The sequence below is a fragment of the Sceloporus occidentalis genome, unplaced genomic scaffold (assembly GCF_023333645.1).
Source record: "Sceloporus occidentalis isolate IW3139 unplaced genomic scaffold, rSceOcc1.0.p SCAF_2, whole genome shotgun sequence".
In the NCBI taxonomy this organism is placed as follows: Eukaryota; Metazoa; Chordata; class Lepidosauria; order Squamata; family Phrynosomatidae; genus Sceloporus; species Sceloporus occidentalis.
Genome location: NW_028316982.1, coordinates 147,580,135 through 147,600,318, shown reverse-complemented (window position 1 = coordinate 147,600,318; position 20,184 = coordinate 147,580,135). Strand labels below are relative to the sequence as shown.

General features: G+C 41.8%; 1 protein-coding gene across 1 annotated transcript in view; it reads left to right on the top strand.

The window, feature by feature from the left end:
- The first annotated feature begins 9,803 nt into the window (after positions 1–9,803).
- CLDN10 (claudin 10) overlaps positions 9,804–20,184 on the top strand; it is a 32,020-nt gene continuing 21,639 nt past the window's right edge. Inside the window, exon 1 of the mRNA XM_089511172.1 lies at positions 9,804–10,023. Within this exon, the coding sequence (XP_089367298.1) occupies positions 9,804–10,023 (220 nt within the window). The remainder of the gene's footprint in view (positions 10,024–20,184) is intronic.

The following is a 20,184-nucleotide window of genomic DNA, read 5'->3' as shown; positions in this document are numbered from 1 at the left end:
ATTTTCCAAATTGTAACAGAGTACTTTAATTCAAACAAAGGGGACTTGGATTATATTAACCATTTCTAATATGTGATAAAGTGATGTATTGCATTACTATTTTACAGACAACTTTTCTTCCTTTGCAGTAAAAGATTAGGTCAAAAGACCTATATGATCACCAGCTATTTTTTTCCTGCTTCGTAAACAATGCCAAGTCACAAACATCAATTTCAGCTACTGTTAACCAGTTTTCAACATGACACCAGTCATTTATGTTTTCATAAAGTCACAAAACAACTCCTTGTTATTTTCTAATTACTGAGTAACTGAGGAAACTAATACATTGAGGAGTTTATCACATGGCTTAAAAACCCCAGCTTACCCCTGCTGCATTGAAGTCTCTTTTGGGATAAAGTTGGATATTATCATACACAAAATGCCACCATCCTGCTGAATCCCGGCTAACGTCCAGCTACAAGCCATGCCCAGCTGGCCAGTTTACGAAGGGGAGAGCTTCCTGGTTTTGAAAAGAGACTGGCTGAGCACAGCTTCTAGCTCAAAGTTAGCCAGGATTCAGCTGGGTGGCAACATCGGTGGCATTTTAAATATGATAATACCCGACTTTATCTCGAAAGAGACTTCAATATGATCGGGATAAGTTGAGGTTTTAAATAATGCGATAAACTCCTAAGACTTTTATTGAATCCCAAACAGTGTTAGCCAGTTCCCAAAATCTTCACTCCAGTTATGCTGCCCCTATATAATAGGAGAGGTTCCAAAATTTAAAACCAAGGTTGTTTAAATTGATTCCTTAAAATCAATCAGTATAACCACAATCCAAGTTTATGCTTCAACTACAGATGCAGAAAAAATAAAAAGATTCTGTGCTGGAAGTTGACCCCAAAAGGTGACTGGAATTAAAAAACAGGAAGCAAAGTGTAACCAAGAATTGTTGAAGAGTTTAGGTTAGGATTAAGAAATGAAGCAGAAACGAAGCTTGCAGAATTTTATAAAGCCAAAAGTTTTTTTCATTTCAAACACATTCTTCAGACACATGGACAGATGACTATAGATTAGAACATCACCACACAACCAAGGTAGAAATCAAATTGACTGCATAATTGGAAGCAGAAGAAGAAAAGGCTACGTTCTGTCTCACAAAGCAAGACGAGGACCAGACTGTAGCAAAAACCATAAACTGTTAATATAAAAAAAATTAAGCTAAATAAGAACATTACAATAATCACAGTGCCAAAATTTAATCTAAACAATTTAATGACCATGTAAGGAACAGCTTTGGACTATTGTACTTTTACCAGTCATGAACCAAAAGAACTGCGGACTGAAACATTATTATTATCAAGCAAGTCTCTGTAGCCAAAACGAAAGAAATATCTAGTTGGGTGGCTGATGACACTCATCAAATTATTCAGAGCAAATGAGAAACAAAAGCACAAGATGAGGCAAAATAAGGATAGGATCTCAAATGCAGGTGTTCTGCAACTTGTACATAATAAAATAAAATAAATAATAAAGCTTTATTTATATACCACTTTTCCAATTATCAAAGCAGTGTACAACAAGAATATAGGTACATACAGGTTAAAAATATAAAACCCACAAATCTCAATATACATAAAAACATAAGGACAAAGAGAATTAATTCAGTAATTAGTGCAAAGAAATAGAAGAAGGCAACAAAAAGGTAGAACAAGGAACCTCTTTTGCAAGATCCGAGAAACCAAAGGGAAAATTAAACCAAGATTAGGGATGTTAAACACTCAGCAGGGGAAAACATTATATGATTAAGACAAAATAAAAAGATGATGGAAGGAATACACTGGAGAACTATACAAAGGTTATGAAAGAATGACAAATTTCTTCAGAGAAGAACCTTTAGATGAGGAGCCCACAATTTCAGAAAATGAAGTGAAAACTGCTCTCAAAGCACTGGCAAGAAATAGATCACCAGGAACTCATGGCATACTAAACAACTGTTTCAAGCTACAAAGATGGATTCCAGACAAATTCTAACAAAATTCTGCCAACAAAAACATGGAAAACAAAATAATTGCTCACAGACTGAAAACACTCAATATACATTGTAATTCCTAAGGAAGGGGACATCAGGGACTGTAGTGGACACCAGACTAATCACCTGTGCAAGCAAAGTGGTGCTCAAGATTTTACATCAAAGACATTGCCATCTATGGAGTGAGAAATGTCTGACATCCAAGCTGGGTTCAGAAAAGGAAGAGGCACTAGAGATCATCATTGCAAATATTTACAGTTGTCCCTTCTCTTACGCAGGGATCTGTTCTGGACCCTGCTGCATAAGGGAAATACAGTGTAAACTCAAGCCCCATTAGAAACAATGGGCTTGTTCCCCCGGCGCACCCCCTTGTTTCTTCTGGGACACGGGAGAAGTCTTTCCGGCGCAGCTTCCAGCATATGCTGGAAGCTGTGTATAGCGTGCCTGCGTATGACGTGGGTGCACTGTATTTGGTAATGGAACACACCAAAGAATTTCAGAAGAAAACTACCTTGTGCTTCAGAGATTATAGCAAAGCCTTTGGCTGTGCAAACCATGGAAAAACTATGGATCTCTCTGAAATAAACAGGACTGCCATAACGTTTGATAGTCTTGATGTGTTAAGTATACTCTGGACAAGAGGCCACTGTCAGGACAGAATACAGCAAAAAAAAAAAAACCACCTGGTTTTAAATTGGCAAGGGACTAGACTACAACACAGTTAATGGCTAGAATTAGGAGAGTTGTAGTCAGAAACATGGAGAGTACCTAATTGCCTTCTCTCTCTGGCTTACGAAGCAGCAGTAATACCCAAAAGTAAAATAAATATTTTGGTTGGGCCGTCCTGGTGAATTTCTACATTCTGTCCACATGATCTAGCTCAACAACAATATTATCTTGGAGCAATCCTTTATTTATGATGAACACTGCTAAACTGGAATATTTACAAGCAGTTGTGTTGGGAGGGGGAGCTGTGTGGTCCAGTTTTCTGAGAATCGGCTTCAGATTCTGCCCACAGTGGAAAAGTAAGTAACTCACTCTCAGTCACACCTCACCTTTCATAAAAACTAAATTTATATTAGCTCTGGCCAACACAGATCTTTCAGTACACGAACACACCATTTTTTAAATTATCATTTGCAGGATCAAAGGGTTTAGTGTCTTCTCCTTGTCTCCCTCTGTTTCTTCAGTATACAAAATGAAAAAACAATTTTGTGGCAACATGATTGATTGACTGCAATAAGACAAGGGGTATCTGTACACAAAACATTGCCAAAATACTGCTCTGAAAATGTCTGCTTATTCAAATAGCCGTTAAATCCTTAAATATACATAAACTATCCTGGAAGCATATTTTAGTAAGTTCACAAACAAACCATCTGTTCTGTACTTCATGGTATTAATTTATGTGTAATGTTGTATTCATATAGAAAATTTTTAAAGTTATGGCAGCTAATTGTCCTCCTTTGACCTGAAAACCAAACTGTATAGATAAAGCTAAGTCTAACTTGCAGTATTTGGTGTGTGAATATGTATATGGACACTGCTGGCTGTGGTTATTCCCCGCGCAAGTGTTTCTATGTAAGTATGTATGCTCAATCATGGAAACCCACTTGGTGACATTGGGGAAGTCACGCACTCTCAGCCTCAGAGAAAGGCAAAGGTAAACCCCCTCTGAATATATCTTGTCAAGGAAATCCAGTCATAGGATCATCTTAGGGACACCATAAGTTTTAAAAAACTTGAAAGCACACAACAACAGCAAATGTGTATATGCACTACTAGATAATCCAAAAGGATTAACACAATAAATGGCAAACAAAGTCTGACTGGAAAAATGAAGCCATGGGCATTATACCATTTAGAGTGATTATGAAACAAGAAAACCATCTGCAGCAAATTGATTGTATGCTGCTTGTGAGCCAGCTGTGTACAGGCCACTGAGCTATCTGAAAACTGACCAGAGTTTTATTCCAAAAGTTGTTTCCTGGTGAACAAAAGCTAGGGAATATTGCCCACATCCTTGAGCTTGGTTAATTTATGTCCATTGAAATTGGCAAGTTCCACTGAATTCTGATCTAAAATATGTGCTTGTGATCTGGAAGAATATAAGTACTTTTTGGACTGAAAATCCAAAATATCCTGTCTATCCTCAACAATCTAGACAGACAACACCATATTACTAGTGGAAAGCATCACAGACTTAAAACAATCACTAAATAAAGTCAAAGAAGAAAGTGCAAAGACAGGCTAATTTTAAACATAGAGAAAACAAAAATAAGGACCATGGAGGATGTACATAAATTCAACCTAAATAACAGGGAAATAGAAATAGTTAAAGATTTCCCATTCCTTGGATCAAACATTGATCAGAATGGAGACTACAATCAAGGAATCAGCAGATGATTAGGAATAGGGCAGAACTAGACAAAATCCTAATGGGTAAAGATATACAACTGAAGCCTAATGCTATTATATTCTCCATTACCATGTATGGATGTGAGAGCTGGACATGAAGAAAGCAGATAGGAAGAAAATTAATTCATTTGAGATGTGGTGCTGAAGAAGAATGCTGAGGATACCTGGTCCTACCTTTGGAGCAGCAGAAAACAGGCCTATCTTCCTCAGTAGGAAAAAAAAAGAAGACTACCATACAGATGAGTTGATTTAATCAATCAAGGAAGCCACAGCTCTGAGTTTGCAAGACCTGAGCAAGGCTGTTGATAACTGGAACTTTTGGAGATCTTACATTCAAAGGATCACCATAAGTCAAAGTCAGTTTGACGGCAAAAAACAAAGTATTAATGTATCCTTTGAACCATCTGTTGCATATGATCTTCATTTTTCTTGTAATTTGAATCACAGCAGTTCTTATAGATGTAATTATCTTCTATCTCTCTTCTACCTAATATTTTTTTTGGTCTTTCTATTAATTTTTTTACTTATTTTTTCCCCTAAGAATTTCTTATTTGGGATTTTTTGCAGAGCAAGGTATAGCTGTTGGTGATGGCACAGGTCTAGGGAGCTGGCTTTCTGCCAGTTGCTTAAGAAGTGGTTGGAATGATACTATGGCCTGTTACAGACTGCCAAAATAAAGCTGCTTCGGGTCTCTTTGGAGATATGCTGTTTAAATGATGCATGCATCCTAAGAATCCGGAAGCTGCACCAAAGCTGCACTCCAGTGCTTAGGAATGGAGTGTGGCTTTGGTGCAACCTCCGGACTCTTAGGACCCATGCATCATTTAAATAGCATACCTCCAAAGAGACCCAAAACAGCTTTATTTTAGCAATCTGTAACAGGCCTATATTTCTGATAACTGGTAAAGAAAAAATTACTGTCTGTGACCACAGAAATCCAAACCAAGATTACTGGGAGAAGCAACTAATAGAGAGGGAGGGAGGATTGATATTAATCACCGCTGTCTCATGCTTTTCATGGGAATAATAGTTTCAGGTGACCACAGTACAGCAGGAAAGACTTAAATCCCTGATGTCTCACCCCTGCCACCTGACCTCAGACATTATGAAGGCTGGTTTTTTCCAGGTAGAAACAGGGCATACTTAATGCATAAAGATTTGGCCCATGTTTGGATTTTTGTGTGTGATTATCCTATGCCATTGTAAAGATACATCAGGAAAAATGAGGGGCAGCACTAAAAATTTATTGAGCCGCAACAACATGAACAGCAACAGACAATGCCTCAGAAAAGTGCTAAGATACACAGTAAACTTTAAACATGTATATGAAATGTCCAATATGCTTCGTTTCACCATTCTCATGTCAGTGACAGAAATTACAAACCATATTTGAAACCAGTCAATACAAAAATATTCATTAACCCAGATTGTAATATCTTGATAGCCCAAGAAATCTTCAAAAGTCCTCATTGACAGAATTTAGGCACACAGGCAAATTCAGTGAGATATACAGAAGGTAACATTTCAGGCCTGAGTTAATAATGACCTGTCTTTATCTTGGCCAACTGCACCCACGCACCCTGAAACCATGTCACTTCAAGGGGCAGGGAAGAGATTGAAGTGGCCCAACATAAAGAGAGAGCGCTAAAAAAGAGAGAGAAAAACAATCTAGAACAACAGGCGTGACGACCCTAATCTGTTTATACTGGCAAAGGAACAAAGAACGCTGTCATCTGTGTTTAATTTATGAAGCTAGAAATGGTTGCTTGTGATTATATTCCTGAAAAAGAGGACTGCTATGACAGATTGTCTTCCAGCCTTCACAAACAAAACATTTTCTGCAGTGCCCAGTTCTGCAACTCAGGACTTGTGTATAAAATGCAGACAATATGCTTGTGGATGATGGGTGCGTCTGTTAAGCAGCTTCATGCTGGAACAGTTACTCTTTGTTGCTGAGTTTGAAAAGCACCACACGTGTTCTCAAACTTTAAAAGAATGTTTTCCCAATCTAGGACCAAATGATAATAGGTTCCAGGTGCCATCTTGACTTTCATTTTTGATGCATTGTTGGCTTCAGTCTAACTTGGCTTCTGGCTGCAGACCTCAATGACTGGCAGCTGGGTTTTGCCTGAAAACACAAAAGGGGTAGGAGAATATAAGAAGCTGCCTTAAACACCAACATGAAACAGAGTGGGAAGGCTCCTTTTACAACTAGAGCTCCCAGAATATCTCAGGCCTGGTACAGACTGCCAAAATAAATCTGCTTCGGGTCTCTTTGGAGGTATGCTGTTTGAATGATGCATGCATCCTAAGAATCCGGAAGCTGCACCAAAGCTGCACTCCAGTGATTAGGAATGGAGTGTGGCTTTGGTGCGACCTCCAGACTCTTAGGACCCAGGCATCATTTAAATAGCATACCTCCAAAGAGACCCGAAGCAGCTTTATTTTGGCAGTCTGTAACAGGCCTCAGTCAATCGGGGAGTCAGAGATTCTGGGAGTTGTAGTCCAAATGGTACCTCCACCCCAACTCTGTCCCAACTTTCTACTCTGTCTAGCCCAATATTGCTTAGTCTGATGGACAGCATTTCTCTAGGTCTTAGGCAGGTGTCTTTCACATTTCTACTTGGTCCTTCTAAAGATGCCAGGGACTGAACTTTGGAACTTTTATACACAGAGTTACTGAGCTCTCTCTCATCCTCACAGTGGGAAATTTTACAGTGCTAAACTGTGGCAGAAAGACAGTGTAGTGCAGTGGTTTGAGTGTTGGACCGGGACTGCAGGAGACCAGGGTTTGAATCCCTGTTCAGCCATGGAAAATCACTGGGTGAACTTGGCAAATCACACTCTCTCAGCCTCAGAGGAAGGCAATGGCAAATCCCCTCTGAACTAATCTTGCTGATGAAATCCCATCATAGGTTCACCTTGTATGTGTGTGTGTGTGCACGCGCGTGTGTGCGCCTTTGCCTGTTAATTTATAGTGACCCCATGAATGTCATAGGGTTTTCTTAGGCAAAAAATATTCAGAGGTGGTTTTGCCAATTCCTTCCTACAGCATCTGGTATTCTTTGTCAGGCTCCCATCCTTAGCGTCAGCATAAGTGGGAAATGACTTCTATGGGCACATCAACGGCAAGTCTATGATAAGAAAGCATTTTGCTCATGGTGCATATGTACATACCACTATGGCTGGGCAAGATGCTTGACAGGCACTGCTGGAACAGGCCAGGAATTTCTAAATAACAGTTATGCATCCAAATGGACACCTGGTCCTGGCCTTTGGATACCCAGCGGAGACAATGGACATGTATAATTTAATCAGTGAACTGCATCATTTCCACTCCTGTCTCAATGCCTTCTGGATCTTACTGCAAATGAAGAATAATTCCCAAGTATACAATGTTTGCAATCCCAGACCAGTTGCGTTTTTAGCCACTTTTTCTAAGCTTTGATTGTCATTCTAGGAACTGTTCTGCTTTTTGATTCAGGTATTTCCTGATGGTGGGCAAGGTAACAAAATTGTTAGGATTTTGCTGTGTGCACATGTATTTCTAGAGAGCAGCATGTTGTTGTGGTTTGAGCATTGGACTATGACTCTGGAAGCCAGGGTCTGAATCCCTGCTTAGCCATGGAAATCCACTGGGTGACCTTGGGCAAGTCACACTTTCTCAGCCTCAGAGGGAGGCAAAGGCAAGCCCCCTCTGAACAATCTTGCCAAGAAAAACCCATAATAGGTCAACCTTAGGGTTGCCGTAACTTGGAAACAATCTGAAGACACACAACAACAAAATGGATCTGTAGCTCTGTATTAACTTCCTCTTTCTTAAAAAACAAAACAAAAACAACACTCTTTCAACACAATCTGAATGTCAGAACTGTGTGTTGTTGAGAAGCTTCCACCCATGAATCTTTTGAATGGGAAAACAGGGGCCCAAGAACAATTTCTTTCCAGATGCCCCGAGAACCTTTTGGGGTCATGGTTGGATTTCCATTCTAAAGTGCCCAAATAACCTTGCTGGCCTGGAATAGCCCACGCTTAGACTATCACAGAGGGGGAAATTGGGGGATTCAAAAGGCATTCGCCAGAAAAAGTAATGCGATTGCGACTAAGATTATCACACACATCGTGATTAGAGAGGGTTTGTCCCAGGAATAACCAGGGAATAACCAGCAACAAATCATTCACAGGATTTCCCAGTGAATGATTTGTTGCTGGTTATTCCATGGTTATTCCTGGGATAAACCCTCTCAAATCACAATGTCTGTGATAATCTTAGTCACAATCGCATTACTTTTCCTGGCTAATGTTTTCTGAATCCCCCGATTTTCCCAAGGGGCCATGGGAGAAGTCCTCCATTTCAACTTTCTGTGCAGGAGGGATTCCAAAAGGTCCTCCTTGTGGAGCATAACTAAGAGGCATGGATTTATAACTAAGAGACTTGCATTTACATTTCTAGGAGTAGTTTGAGCTTTGATTGGGTCCTGCCCCACATTCTTATTTATTTATATTGTTAAAATACAGCATTCTCTTAATATTCAGAGTACAAAGAAAGCATCTTACAAAGGTTTTTGGCAGTGGAAAACACAAATAGAAATGGTACCGTGCTCAAAAATAAAGATGCCAAAAAAGGTGTGGCAAGAAAGGTCATGTCCTCCATTGTCCTTGAGTGTCCTCCATTTCAGCCTTCTCCCCAGGAGGGATTCCAAAAGGTCCTCCCTTTGGAGCATTACTAAGCTTGAATTTATATTTCTAGGAGTGTTTTGAGTTTTGATCTGAACTGGACTGGAAGGCTTTTGTGGTCTCTTCCAAGTCTATGAGTTGATGTCCTCCATCATCCTTGAGTGTCTTTCATGTCTGCCTCCTGTCCAGGAGGGATTCCAAAAGGTCTTCCCTTTGGGGTGTGACTGAGAAGCTTGGAGTGATCTTTCTAGGAGTGTTTGGAGGCTTTGAGTGGGTCATGTCCTCCATCGTTCCTGAGTGTCCTCCACTTCAGCCTCCTGTCCAGGAGGGATGTCACAATGCCCTCCCTTTGGGGTGTGACTAAGAAGCCTGGGCTGATCTTCCCAGGAAAGTTTGGAGGCTTTGAATGGGTCCTGTCTTCCTTAATCCTGAAGGTCCTCCCTGGTGTCCTCCTTGGGGATGAGGAGGAGGTCCCTGGTTCCCCTTCCCCTGCCCTCCCTGGGAGGCAGCTCCAGAGGCTGGGCTGGGGCCCGTGGGCTCCTCCTCCTGCTGCTGCTGCTGCTGCTCCTGCTGCTGTTGCTCCAGAGGATGCTGCTTCCCTGCTTGCCTTACCTGCCTTCCCTGCGCTCAGGTGTGCTGGGCTGCTGCTGCTGCTGCTGCTGCTGGCCAGAGGGAGCTTGCCTAGTTGCGTGCCATGGCCAGCCTGTCTGCGGAGCTGATGGCCCTGCTGCTGTGCCTGGGAGGCTGGGTGCTGGTCTCCTCCACGCTGCCCACCGACTACTGGAAGGTCTCCTCCCTCGACGGGACGGTCATCACCACGGCCACCTTCTGGGCCAACCTCTGGAAGACCTGCGTCACCGACTCCACCGGCGTCTCCAACTGCAAGGACTTCCCCTCCATGCTGGCCCTCGACGGTCTCTGGATCTTCTTGATCTTGCTCTCCTTCTCCTCCTCTGGGCTCTCTCCACTCAAAGGCAGGGGAAGGAAGGTCCTCCCTTGCAGGAGGGACCCCAAAACCTCCTCCCTGTGGAGCAGGGCTCAGAAGCAGGGCTTCATAATTCTAGGAGGGGTTTCAGGGTGGGTTTTTGGGGGGGCTGTCCTCCATTGTTCTGGAAGGCCCTCCATTTTGCAGTGAGGACCCATCTGCCCCCCCTGGTCCAAGGAGACCCTTGAGGTCCTTCAGACTTGAGTGTCCTCCATTGTTCTGGAAGGCCCTCCATTTTGCAGTGAGGACCCATCTGCCCCCCCTGGTCCAAGGAGACCCTTGAGGTCCTTCAGACTTGAGTATCCTCCATTGTTCTGGAAGGCCCTCCATTTTGCAGTGAGGACCCATCTGGCCCCCCTGGTCCAAGGGGACCCTTGAGGTCCTTCAGTGTCCTCCATTGTTCTGGAAAGCCCTCCATTTTGCAGTGAGGACCCATCTGCCTCCCCTGGTCCAAGGGGACCCTTGAGGTCCTTCAGTGTCCTCCATTGTTCTGGAAAGCCCTCCATTTTGCAGTGAGGACCCATCTGCCTCCCCTGGTCCAAGGAGACCCTTGAGGTCCTTCAGACTTGAGTGGTGGAGAGAGGAACAGCCATGGACAGCTCCCCACCATCAAGGAGAAAAAGAAGAAAGGCACTTGGCTGCCCACTTACTCTGCAGGGCTTCTTCCCAAGTAAAGTATGCTCAGGAAAGATCTCATTGCACCTTTGAGGCTGACTGAAGGAAAGAAGTTGGTAGCATGATGCATCTTAGGAAGTAGACTGAAGTCTACAAAACCTCATGCTGCCAACTTCTTTCTTTAGTCTCAAAGGTGCTCCAAGATCTCTTGACGTACTGATTCTGCAGACTAACAGCGCGGTAGCTTTGAATTCTATACATAGGAAAGATTCCAAAGATATAGCTGTGTTCATCTGTAGAATCAATATGTAGAGAGATCTTGGAGCACCTTTGAGACTCACTGAAAGAAAGATGTTGGCAGTCAAAGGTGCTCCAAGATTTCTCTATATGCTTAGGATGGGGACAAGTAACATAACCCTGTGGGAAGGGGAATAGATATGCCAATGTATTTTGCACCTAGTTTGTTGTTGTTGTTGTTGTTGTTGTTGTGTCTGATCTCCAGAGTCATAGTCCAGCACTCAAACCACTACACCACAGGGCCTCTCCAGGAGTTTAACAGTATCTAAAATTTGTCAGGGCTTAGTGAGAAACTTTTAATGAACATTGGTTCAGAAGTATTAAGATATCATTCCTTACATTTTCTGTTTGATTGCTGAAATTGTTTTGTCTTTTTTGGGCATTATTATTTACTGCTTGCATTTGTATTTTATTCTTTAATAGGGAGGAATTTGGTTTGAAATGCATATACAGGCTGCATTTACAAAATTCACCCAGCCAGGTCAAAATTTCCCCCGTCTCTTGTTCTAATCATATTCCTATTGTACTTCTCGAGTTTTGCTTTCTGACAATAGAACTTTGTGCACTTTTTGAGGCTGCTTTGTTTTAAACGCGGCTCTGTCTTATGATCACATTTTCTTTATGTAAAACAAAACATTTCTGCAAATCCATACATCATGGTACATATGTATTAGGTTGGTTCTTAGATGGATTTTTGAGAATATTCAAATGCCTTGGCTATAAGACTGCATTTTCTCCAAAAGTGCTGGGCTGGTTGTTGAAACAGGTGTGTAGGTGTGTGTCTTTTTATTCACTTCCTAATGGGATGGATAAACAAAGTAACATTGGGAATTATAAATGCTGATTTTCTGAGCTCATGACATTTGACAGCCCTGTCAACTAGTCTCTCTGAATGTCCACGTATTGAAAGCGATCCATGCCGGTACCTCTAAGACAGAGTCCCGGATATGATCCTTGCCAAGTAACTTTGCATCTGCCTCTTTCCTCTTTATGTGTATGCAGATAGAGTGGGAGGAATCAGCAAAGGGGTGGAAATCCACAGCCAAAAAAGACCACAGATCTTCCTGCCCAGTTGCCTCTTTTGCTACAACTCTCCCCACTTGTCAACCTGTGCAAGATCTGATTTGTCAAGAGTAACTTACCCACCCACAGGTCTATTGTAATTCCTGGTTTATTGGCTGCTTTCTGATCCCTCTTCTGCACAGGTCCATTTAGTCCCTGTGCTGGGCCACTTTGGGAAGAGGCCGGTAAAGAGTACTTGGCTGATTTCCCTCCAGCCTCACTCATTGTACAATAGAATAGGCAAGCTGGGGCAAACCATTTCTCAGCTCCATATACATGGCTCTGCATTGTCCCTATATTCTTCATGCCTCTGCACCAGCTCAGCATTTTGCCTGATGATGCTTTTGGAGTTGATAGAAGCAACCAGTCTGGACCTTCTGTTTTTTGGCATCACTTTTCAGTGGTTCCCAAACTTTGGTCCTCCGAGAGTTTTGGACTTCCTTTCCCAGAATTCCTGATTGTTGCCCAAGCCTGCTGGAACTTCAGGGAATTGAAGTTCAAAATATCTGGAGAACCAAAGTTTGAGAAGCATTGCTTTAAACTATTCTTATATATGCATGCTGTGTGTGTATGTGCCTTTGTCACCTGTCGACTTAGAGTGAACCCATGAATTTCATAGGGTTTTCTTCAGTGTTGTATTTCACTAAAAATTCAGAAGACAGAAGGGCAACAAATAATTTACCTATGACAGTGATTCCCCAAGTTTGGTCCTCAGGTTTTGGACTTCAACACCCAAAAGGTATAGCCAGCTTAGCCTGCAGTCAGGAATTCTGGGGGCTGAAGTCCAAAATATCTAGAGGGCCAAAGTTTGGGAACCACTGCCTTATGCTATTAGTGCAAATACAGCTATTGGTTTTAGGAAAGTATTGAATGCAAGTTTAGCATCAGTGACCAGTATAATCTGACATCTCCCAGGTTCGATACAACACTCAGAGGCAGGACAGTTCCAGGCCGAAGCTCTTGAAGGTGACTACCAATAGTTCTTCCTGATGGATGGGCAATGGTGGAGAAGATGAGGAGCAGTTGTGGCACCATTAGCTGCCCCTGCCTGACTTCATCCCTGCTGTCACCAAGTGACCAATTTGGCTACTGTGCTTCTTTGTCATCCATCCATCCTGCCTGCTTGCCTGCCCTCCCTCTGGGTGGAAAGAGAAAAGAGCAACAATAACAAGGGGCCTGGTGACCCCACATTTTGTATAAGAAATCAGGGGGATTCAAAAGGCATTATCCAGGGAAAGTCAGGTGATCACGGCTAAGATTATCACATGACATCGTGATTATAGAGGACGTCTCCCGGGAATAACCATGGAATAACCAGCCTAACTGTCTTCTCTTTCTGGGCAATGGATAGGTGGAGCTTCAGCAATTGCCACCATTCAGTGCTGTCAGTGGTGGGTAATAATGCCACCCCTCACAATTCAAAGGGACCCACTATGGTTGTCCTACCTGAGGAGGGCCCCTGGTGCTGGTATTGGATTAAAAGTCAGACTGTAGCTGCTCAAAACATTTAGGCTTCAGTCCAGTTGTTAGTCCTGACCAGCATAGACCCATTGACTCGATGGAATTTAATGTAAGACCACTCTAGTTGAGACTAACAATTGGGTTTAGGAACCAGTGGCTGGTGGCCTCCATGTCAGTGAGTGGTGAATTTCCTTTGGATTTCAGTCTAATAGTTAAAGGAGGTATGCAACATGTTGAACCATATCTCCAAAACAAGTTAATTGCCTTGGATCGCTCACACTGACATGGAAGCCACCAGCTGCTACTGAATGAGAATTAGAGAAAACATTATTCTTTCTTGGTGTAAGAGTTTTTTGGGTGGTACCCCTTCCCTCCAACACAATCCTCTTTCAATTATGTAGGCTTCAAGAGTAACAAACAGGCTGGTATGTTAATTGTCTCAGTGCTAGGCTGGCTGTTAATATATTGAATGACTGCTCAGCTTTTGTAGAAGTTTGATTGGAAAACTGGAAAGGCTGAATCTGTCTTTAATATGCCAAAGTAAAAATATTATTAAAATAAGAATACAGTCCTTCCCCTGTTCTCAAAGTCTTCAGACTAGCGTCCCTCGTGTATGTATGAGGACAAACAGAGGGGGAATGAATGGGGCACCTGCACCTATGTTCAAGCCAATGGGGCTTGAATATAAGCGAAACTCTGTTTTCACGAGGGGGTCCAGAACAGATCCCCTGCGAAAAAGGAGGAGCGACTGTTCTTTTTTCTTCCCTTTCTGGAAATGCCTAGGTATAAAAATTATATAAAATCTAAGTAAACATTTAGCTTCTCTTTTCATGGAAATCAATGATTGTCTTAAAAAGACAGAAAACCATTATTAACATTATTTACTAGAAGCACAGTCTGCCCAGAGCCATCTTTCATATTCATGTTATTTCAAGGAGAGAAGCTTAAGCAAGGACTTCAGTTTGCAATTAAATCAATCGGATATAACAGTGCTTAATGTTGGTCTTGTTGTTCCCGATTTTATTTTATTTTTTCAACCTTTCCTTAGCACAGGCTCAATAGAGGACATATAATTCGACAATAAAGTACGGGGCAGTACAGACAGGTGGCTGTAAGCCCCACATCTGTGCTGCAGCATCTGCATGCTGCAGCACAGGTGCACCCTCCAAAAGGAGCCTCTCTAGGCAGCTCCTTTTTTGAGGCGTCATAAGGGCTGTGACGGAGCCCTATGATGACTCTACCACCCAGAGCCGTTTGGACACTCGGGTGCCCTTATGTCACAAGATGGGGGCCCTGCCTTGTGATGTAAGGGCGCTGATATTAGGGCTTGGCACATATGGATGCTGCCCCCTATCGAGCCCTAATATCGGTGCAAACGGCCCATCTGTGCCGGGCCTACATTTCCCATTCATTTAATAAATGCCCATAAAATGGATGTGTGGATGCACACATGCACCATTGTAAAGTTAAAATACCACTTTTGGTCCACTTGCAGCTAGAGTCCTGCTATGATAATTTGCAGTAAGTGGAAATTCCCACCTACCCACACTCACCACCCAGTCCACCATTCTACAGAAAGAACTGAACAGACTTGAAACAGAGCATACGAAAATTATGTGATACTTCCCTTACCATTTCCAAAGGACCATATCGGGAGCACTTCCCGGAGAACTATTATTGATACAAACAGAAGTTGAAGTTTACCAGTAATACCACATCCCATCTGATCTTGGACACTAAGGCACCAGATCCCATCTAATCTTGAACCTTAAACTCATCTGATCTTGGACTGCATCTCCCACAATCACTTATCACTGATAATGCTGACTAGGGCTGCTGCTGGGAGTTGGAATCTGAGAATTCCTAGGGAGCCACAGGTTGCCCATTCCTATTATAGGCAATGGAGTTATGTGTTTGTTTTTTGGTCTGCCTTTCCTCTAAGGAACTCATAACTGCATCTACTATAGCGTATTCACCGCAGTTCTGCCAGCACGTTTGTTCTCGCAGAAGCCCCATAAGGAAGATTAATCGAGGCACTCATGACTAGTCAAGGATCACCTAGTGAGCTTCCTGGCTGCATAGAGATTTGAACCCAGGTTCTGCTGCATAATTCTAACTATATACTGTCTTTGTTAGTGCCATAGCCAGTGAGTTATTTTTGGAAGAAAATATTATAGATGCAAACAAGAGCTTAAATGAAAGATATATATATATATATATATACCAACAGATCCAAAATATATGAAAATACAGTTTGATGAAAATGAAGTATGATACGCACATTTAAAAGACAAAACCGTGGGATTCAAAGAGATAATAGTGGAAAAAAAATAATGTATTTGTAAAATGTTTTTCAGAGTCAGCTCATGTAAAGATAATTTTGAAAAATGACTGTGCCTCGTAATTAGATTGTGCTGATGGTTTTTAGTAAACAAGACACAGATTGCACTAAATATTATTGAGGAGATGGCTTCTGCAATCTTACATCCAGTGGGAATCATGTTTGGAGAAGACATGTTTCAAGTAATGTTTAGCACATGAGTAAGCTTGTAGGTGCCTTGCTAATATTTTGCATCTTGATAGTGCTTAGCAATAGCAATAGCAAGTACATTTATATACCGCTTATCAGTGCACTTAAGCACTCCCTAAGTGGTTTGCAATGTGTAAGCTAATTCCCCCAACAAGCTGGGTACTCATTTTAGCAACTTCGGAAGGATGCCAGGCTGAGTCTACCCTGGAGTCCCTGGTTGGGATTGAACTCACAATTTTGTGGCTTGTGAGAGAGTAACTGTAGTACCAGCATTTAACCTCTGTGCCACTAGGGGCTCTCATATCATCAGGAGCCAGTGCCTTATTTGGCACAATAAGAATGAACTGCTTACAGTGGACCCTTGTTATCCGCTGGGGTTTGGTTCCAGGAACCCCCATGAATAACAAAATCCGTGTATGCTCAAGTCCCATTAAATAGAATGGCATAGCAAAATAATGTCTTTTATATAAAATGGGAAAATTAAGGTTTGATACTTGAAATTTATACTTTTTAAAAATATTTTCAAGCCGTGGATGCTTGAATCTGTGTATAAAAAAAATTCATGGATAAGGAGGGTCAACTGTATTTTCAATTTTTCTGCTCCAGACCCTTGAGCTGTTGCCAGAGCTTATGGAAGTTGTAGTCCAACAACTTGTGGGCTTGCCATGGGTTCTCCACCCTAATGTAACTTGAGTGTGTGCTCTGAAAGCATCTTTAGACCATGGGAACAGGCTCCTCATTCTGTTGGTTGAATTTTGGGTCTTCCTGTTCCTGTACCTACCATCTTCTTTTAGGATGAATTATATAACATCTTCAGGAATCCTTCAGTGTTTCCTATCTGTGTCATGACAACAAATCTATGTCCAGTTTTCTCCAGCTCCATGTTATATTGGTTCAGTATTATTTTCTTCTCAAAATGTAGACAGCATCCTGAGAACGTTATCTTTGCAATGCCAAAGGGAAATGAGACGTGGGTTAAGGACTACAGTATTAGACTGGGACTTGAGTGGTTCCAAGTTCTAATTGTACTGAGCCATGAAACCCATTGGAGGACCTGGGTCCAATCACTCACTCAACCCAGGCTCCCACAAGGGATGTTGTGAGAATCAAAGAGTAAGGAGAGGGACAGAGTTGTGTACACTTGCTGGAAGTCATTGGAGGAAAACATGGGATCACATCCACTTGTTATTTCTATTAGCAGAATTTGGTGTTCCCTCTGCTGTTTTTTGGTTGTTGTTGTGTGTGTGTTTTAGAAACCTTTAAGTATCTTTGGTGTTTCTTCCCATCTGGTACAGTATGGACATTGGCCAATTTTGCTTGGATGTGTCCTAGCATGAGAAGGGCATTGGCACCACCATCTTCAGCCACTTAGTACTGTACTCTAATTCTGATAAATAAATTCTAGGATTGATACAGCCAGTGGCATATTAGCATCCTGAAAAAATTGTCAAAATTGACGAGATCTGCATCATGGGCTGCGATGCATAACTTTACCATGAAGGAGCTACATCACGGACACAACCATGTTACAGAATGGTGACCATGTGCAACAGGGCACCACCCAAGATTTTGAGTGAGGTCACTGGGACATCTGGAACAGTGATTCTTCATCATTGGTTCTCCAGATTTTTGGACTTCCCAGAAGGTCCAGCCAGAATGTCCAAAGATAGGTGAGTCAGAACTGAAGTCCAAAACGTCTGGTAAGTCAAAGGCTGAGAATCACAGATCTAGAGTAGTACTCTTTGACTACCACAGTGTTCCAGCAGCTTGTGACAGAGGTCTTCTTCATTATCTACCACTATTTCTTAAAACCAAATAAACTGGGGCTCCAGGGAGATAACTTGGAACCTTCTACATATGGTTTTGCCCTTTCTCTAAAGTTCTCCACCTGATAAGTGTTTTCCAGTAATGATCCATTGTCAAAACACAGTGGAGTGAAGAAGCAATCCATGGTATGCCTTTGATGCTGTTTTGGAGGGAGATAGTATTATTGGTCACTTCGCCTTCTGTAATGCTACAACACGTGTATCGTTGTACATATTTCTGTATAACACATCTAGGTTTATCAGAGTGGATCTGTGAAGAGGCTCTATAACGTTAATCATTAACAGATCTTGGAGCAGGACAAAGTATGTAGAGCTCTGTCAAGTAGGATGAAGGTGTCTTTCCCTTAATTTGAGCTATAGCCACCTCCTCCCAGCACAGCTGTTGCCTCACCAACAGAGGATGCAGAGGAGCATTTGGCAACAATAACTGGGAAATACACAAAGCTAAGGTTTGGAAGGTGAGGGAGGACAGGTACTTTCCTCCTGCTTGACATAGCTTTATATTACCTCATCTTGCTCCAAGATCTGTTAAGGACTGAAGTTACAGCAAACCTTTCCCAGATCCAGTCTAGTGATCTTAAACAGGTCTACTGTAGACACCCAATAGAGTGACATTTAGTGGTTTTGAAGGCATATTGTTTTACATACCTAAAACTTTTAGCCATTCCCTTTCTTCCCAGGTGTAAGCATATTTTGGCTTTTATTGCTGCACAGAGGATGCTTTAAGGCTAAAGGGTAATTCTACAGCACAGGTTTCAGACAGAATGACCCTGAGGTCCCTTGCAATGTTATTATTTGATCAGACCTTTTCTCAGCTTGAAAGGCAAAATACAGAGGTCTTCACCTCATCCTCGGGGTAAACATACATTCTCCAAGGGAAACAGTGCCTGGGAAATAGAGTCTTTCCCAAAACATGAGCTTGGGGAGGGAAGTGAGCATCTGAAAGAAGCACCATCTCTTTCATTGTAAGCTTAGGTAATTAGATGTAAAGAAAACTATGCATTCAGTTATTTGATAATTTTGCAGAACAGAGAATTTTATCAGGTGCACTATAGTTACCATCCCACCACCTACCATTGCCAGCCAGCCTTGAAAACCCACAGTTTGCCCTTAACCATTTGATAAATAGAGGTATGTCAATTCTATTGTAGTGCAGAGTTGCCATTAAGGATAGGAAAATCTGTCAGTTTCGCATTCTTCCAGATTGATACTGAAACGCCAGTTCTTTCCATTCTGAACATGACCAGATTTGCAAATTTTGGTATACTGTGACCAAACAAAAATGAAACTGAGATATCCAGATGATACCATATTACTATCAGAAAATAACAAGGACTTGGAACATCTACAAATGGAAGTTAAAGGAGAAAGTACAAAAACAGGACTACAACTGAAAATTACTTAAACAAAAATAATGACCACAGTTTTACATAACTTAAAAGTGAATGGTGAGGACATTTAAATAGTCAAGGCTTTTTACACCTTTGCTCAGAGATTAATCAAAATGGGGAATGTTGTCAAGTAATCAGAAGAAGGCTACCATGTCAAAAGGTAGCTATAAAGATCCTGAAATGTAAAGGTATATCATTAAATACCAGAATCAGAAGCATCCATTTTACTGTATTTCTGATTCTACGTATGGTTGTGAAAGTTGGAAAGTGAAAAAAGGAAGCTGATAGGAAATCGCTGATAAAATAAGGCAGTCCAAGAAGTATCTAAAAGAGTAGTCTTAAGCATAGCCAAGATCAGAATACATACTATTAATGTTTTTTTGGAAACATACAAACTAGAGAGGTTTCTTAGATGCTGCTAATGCAATGGATAAAAAGGAACTGCGGCAAATGAGCAGGAACAGTGAGGGATAAGCCAAGTATGTGCAAAGCTACTGCCCAAAAACTGATGTCACTGTTCTAGAAGGTTCCAAACTATGCACTGCACAAGTGTATGTGAGTCACAAAGACCACAAAGAAGAAAAGAAGAACAACAACTCATTTGAAATGTGGTGCTGGAGAAAACGTCTATGGATACCAAAGCCTGCCAAAAAAAGAAACAAACTCTCAAGAGAAGCCAAAATTACTACTGTAAACTGAACTTCTAACATATGAGATGACATCATTTTCTGGAAGAGACAATCATGCTTAATAATGTGGAAGGCAGTAGGAAAAGAGGAAGACTACATTGCAGATGGATTGATTCAATCAAGAAAGCTGTGGTCCTGAGTTTACAAGGCCTGAGCAGAGACTCATGGACCCTCATTCATAGGGTTGCCATAAGGTGAAGCAAACTTGACAGCCAAAAT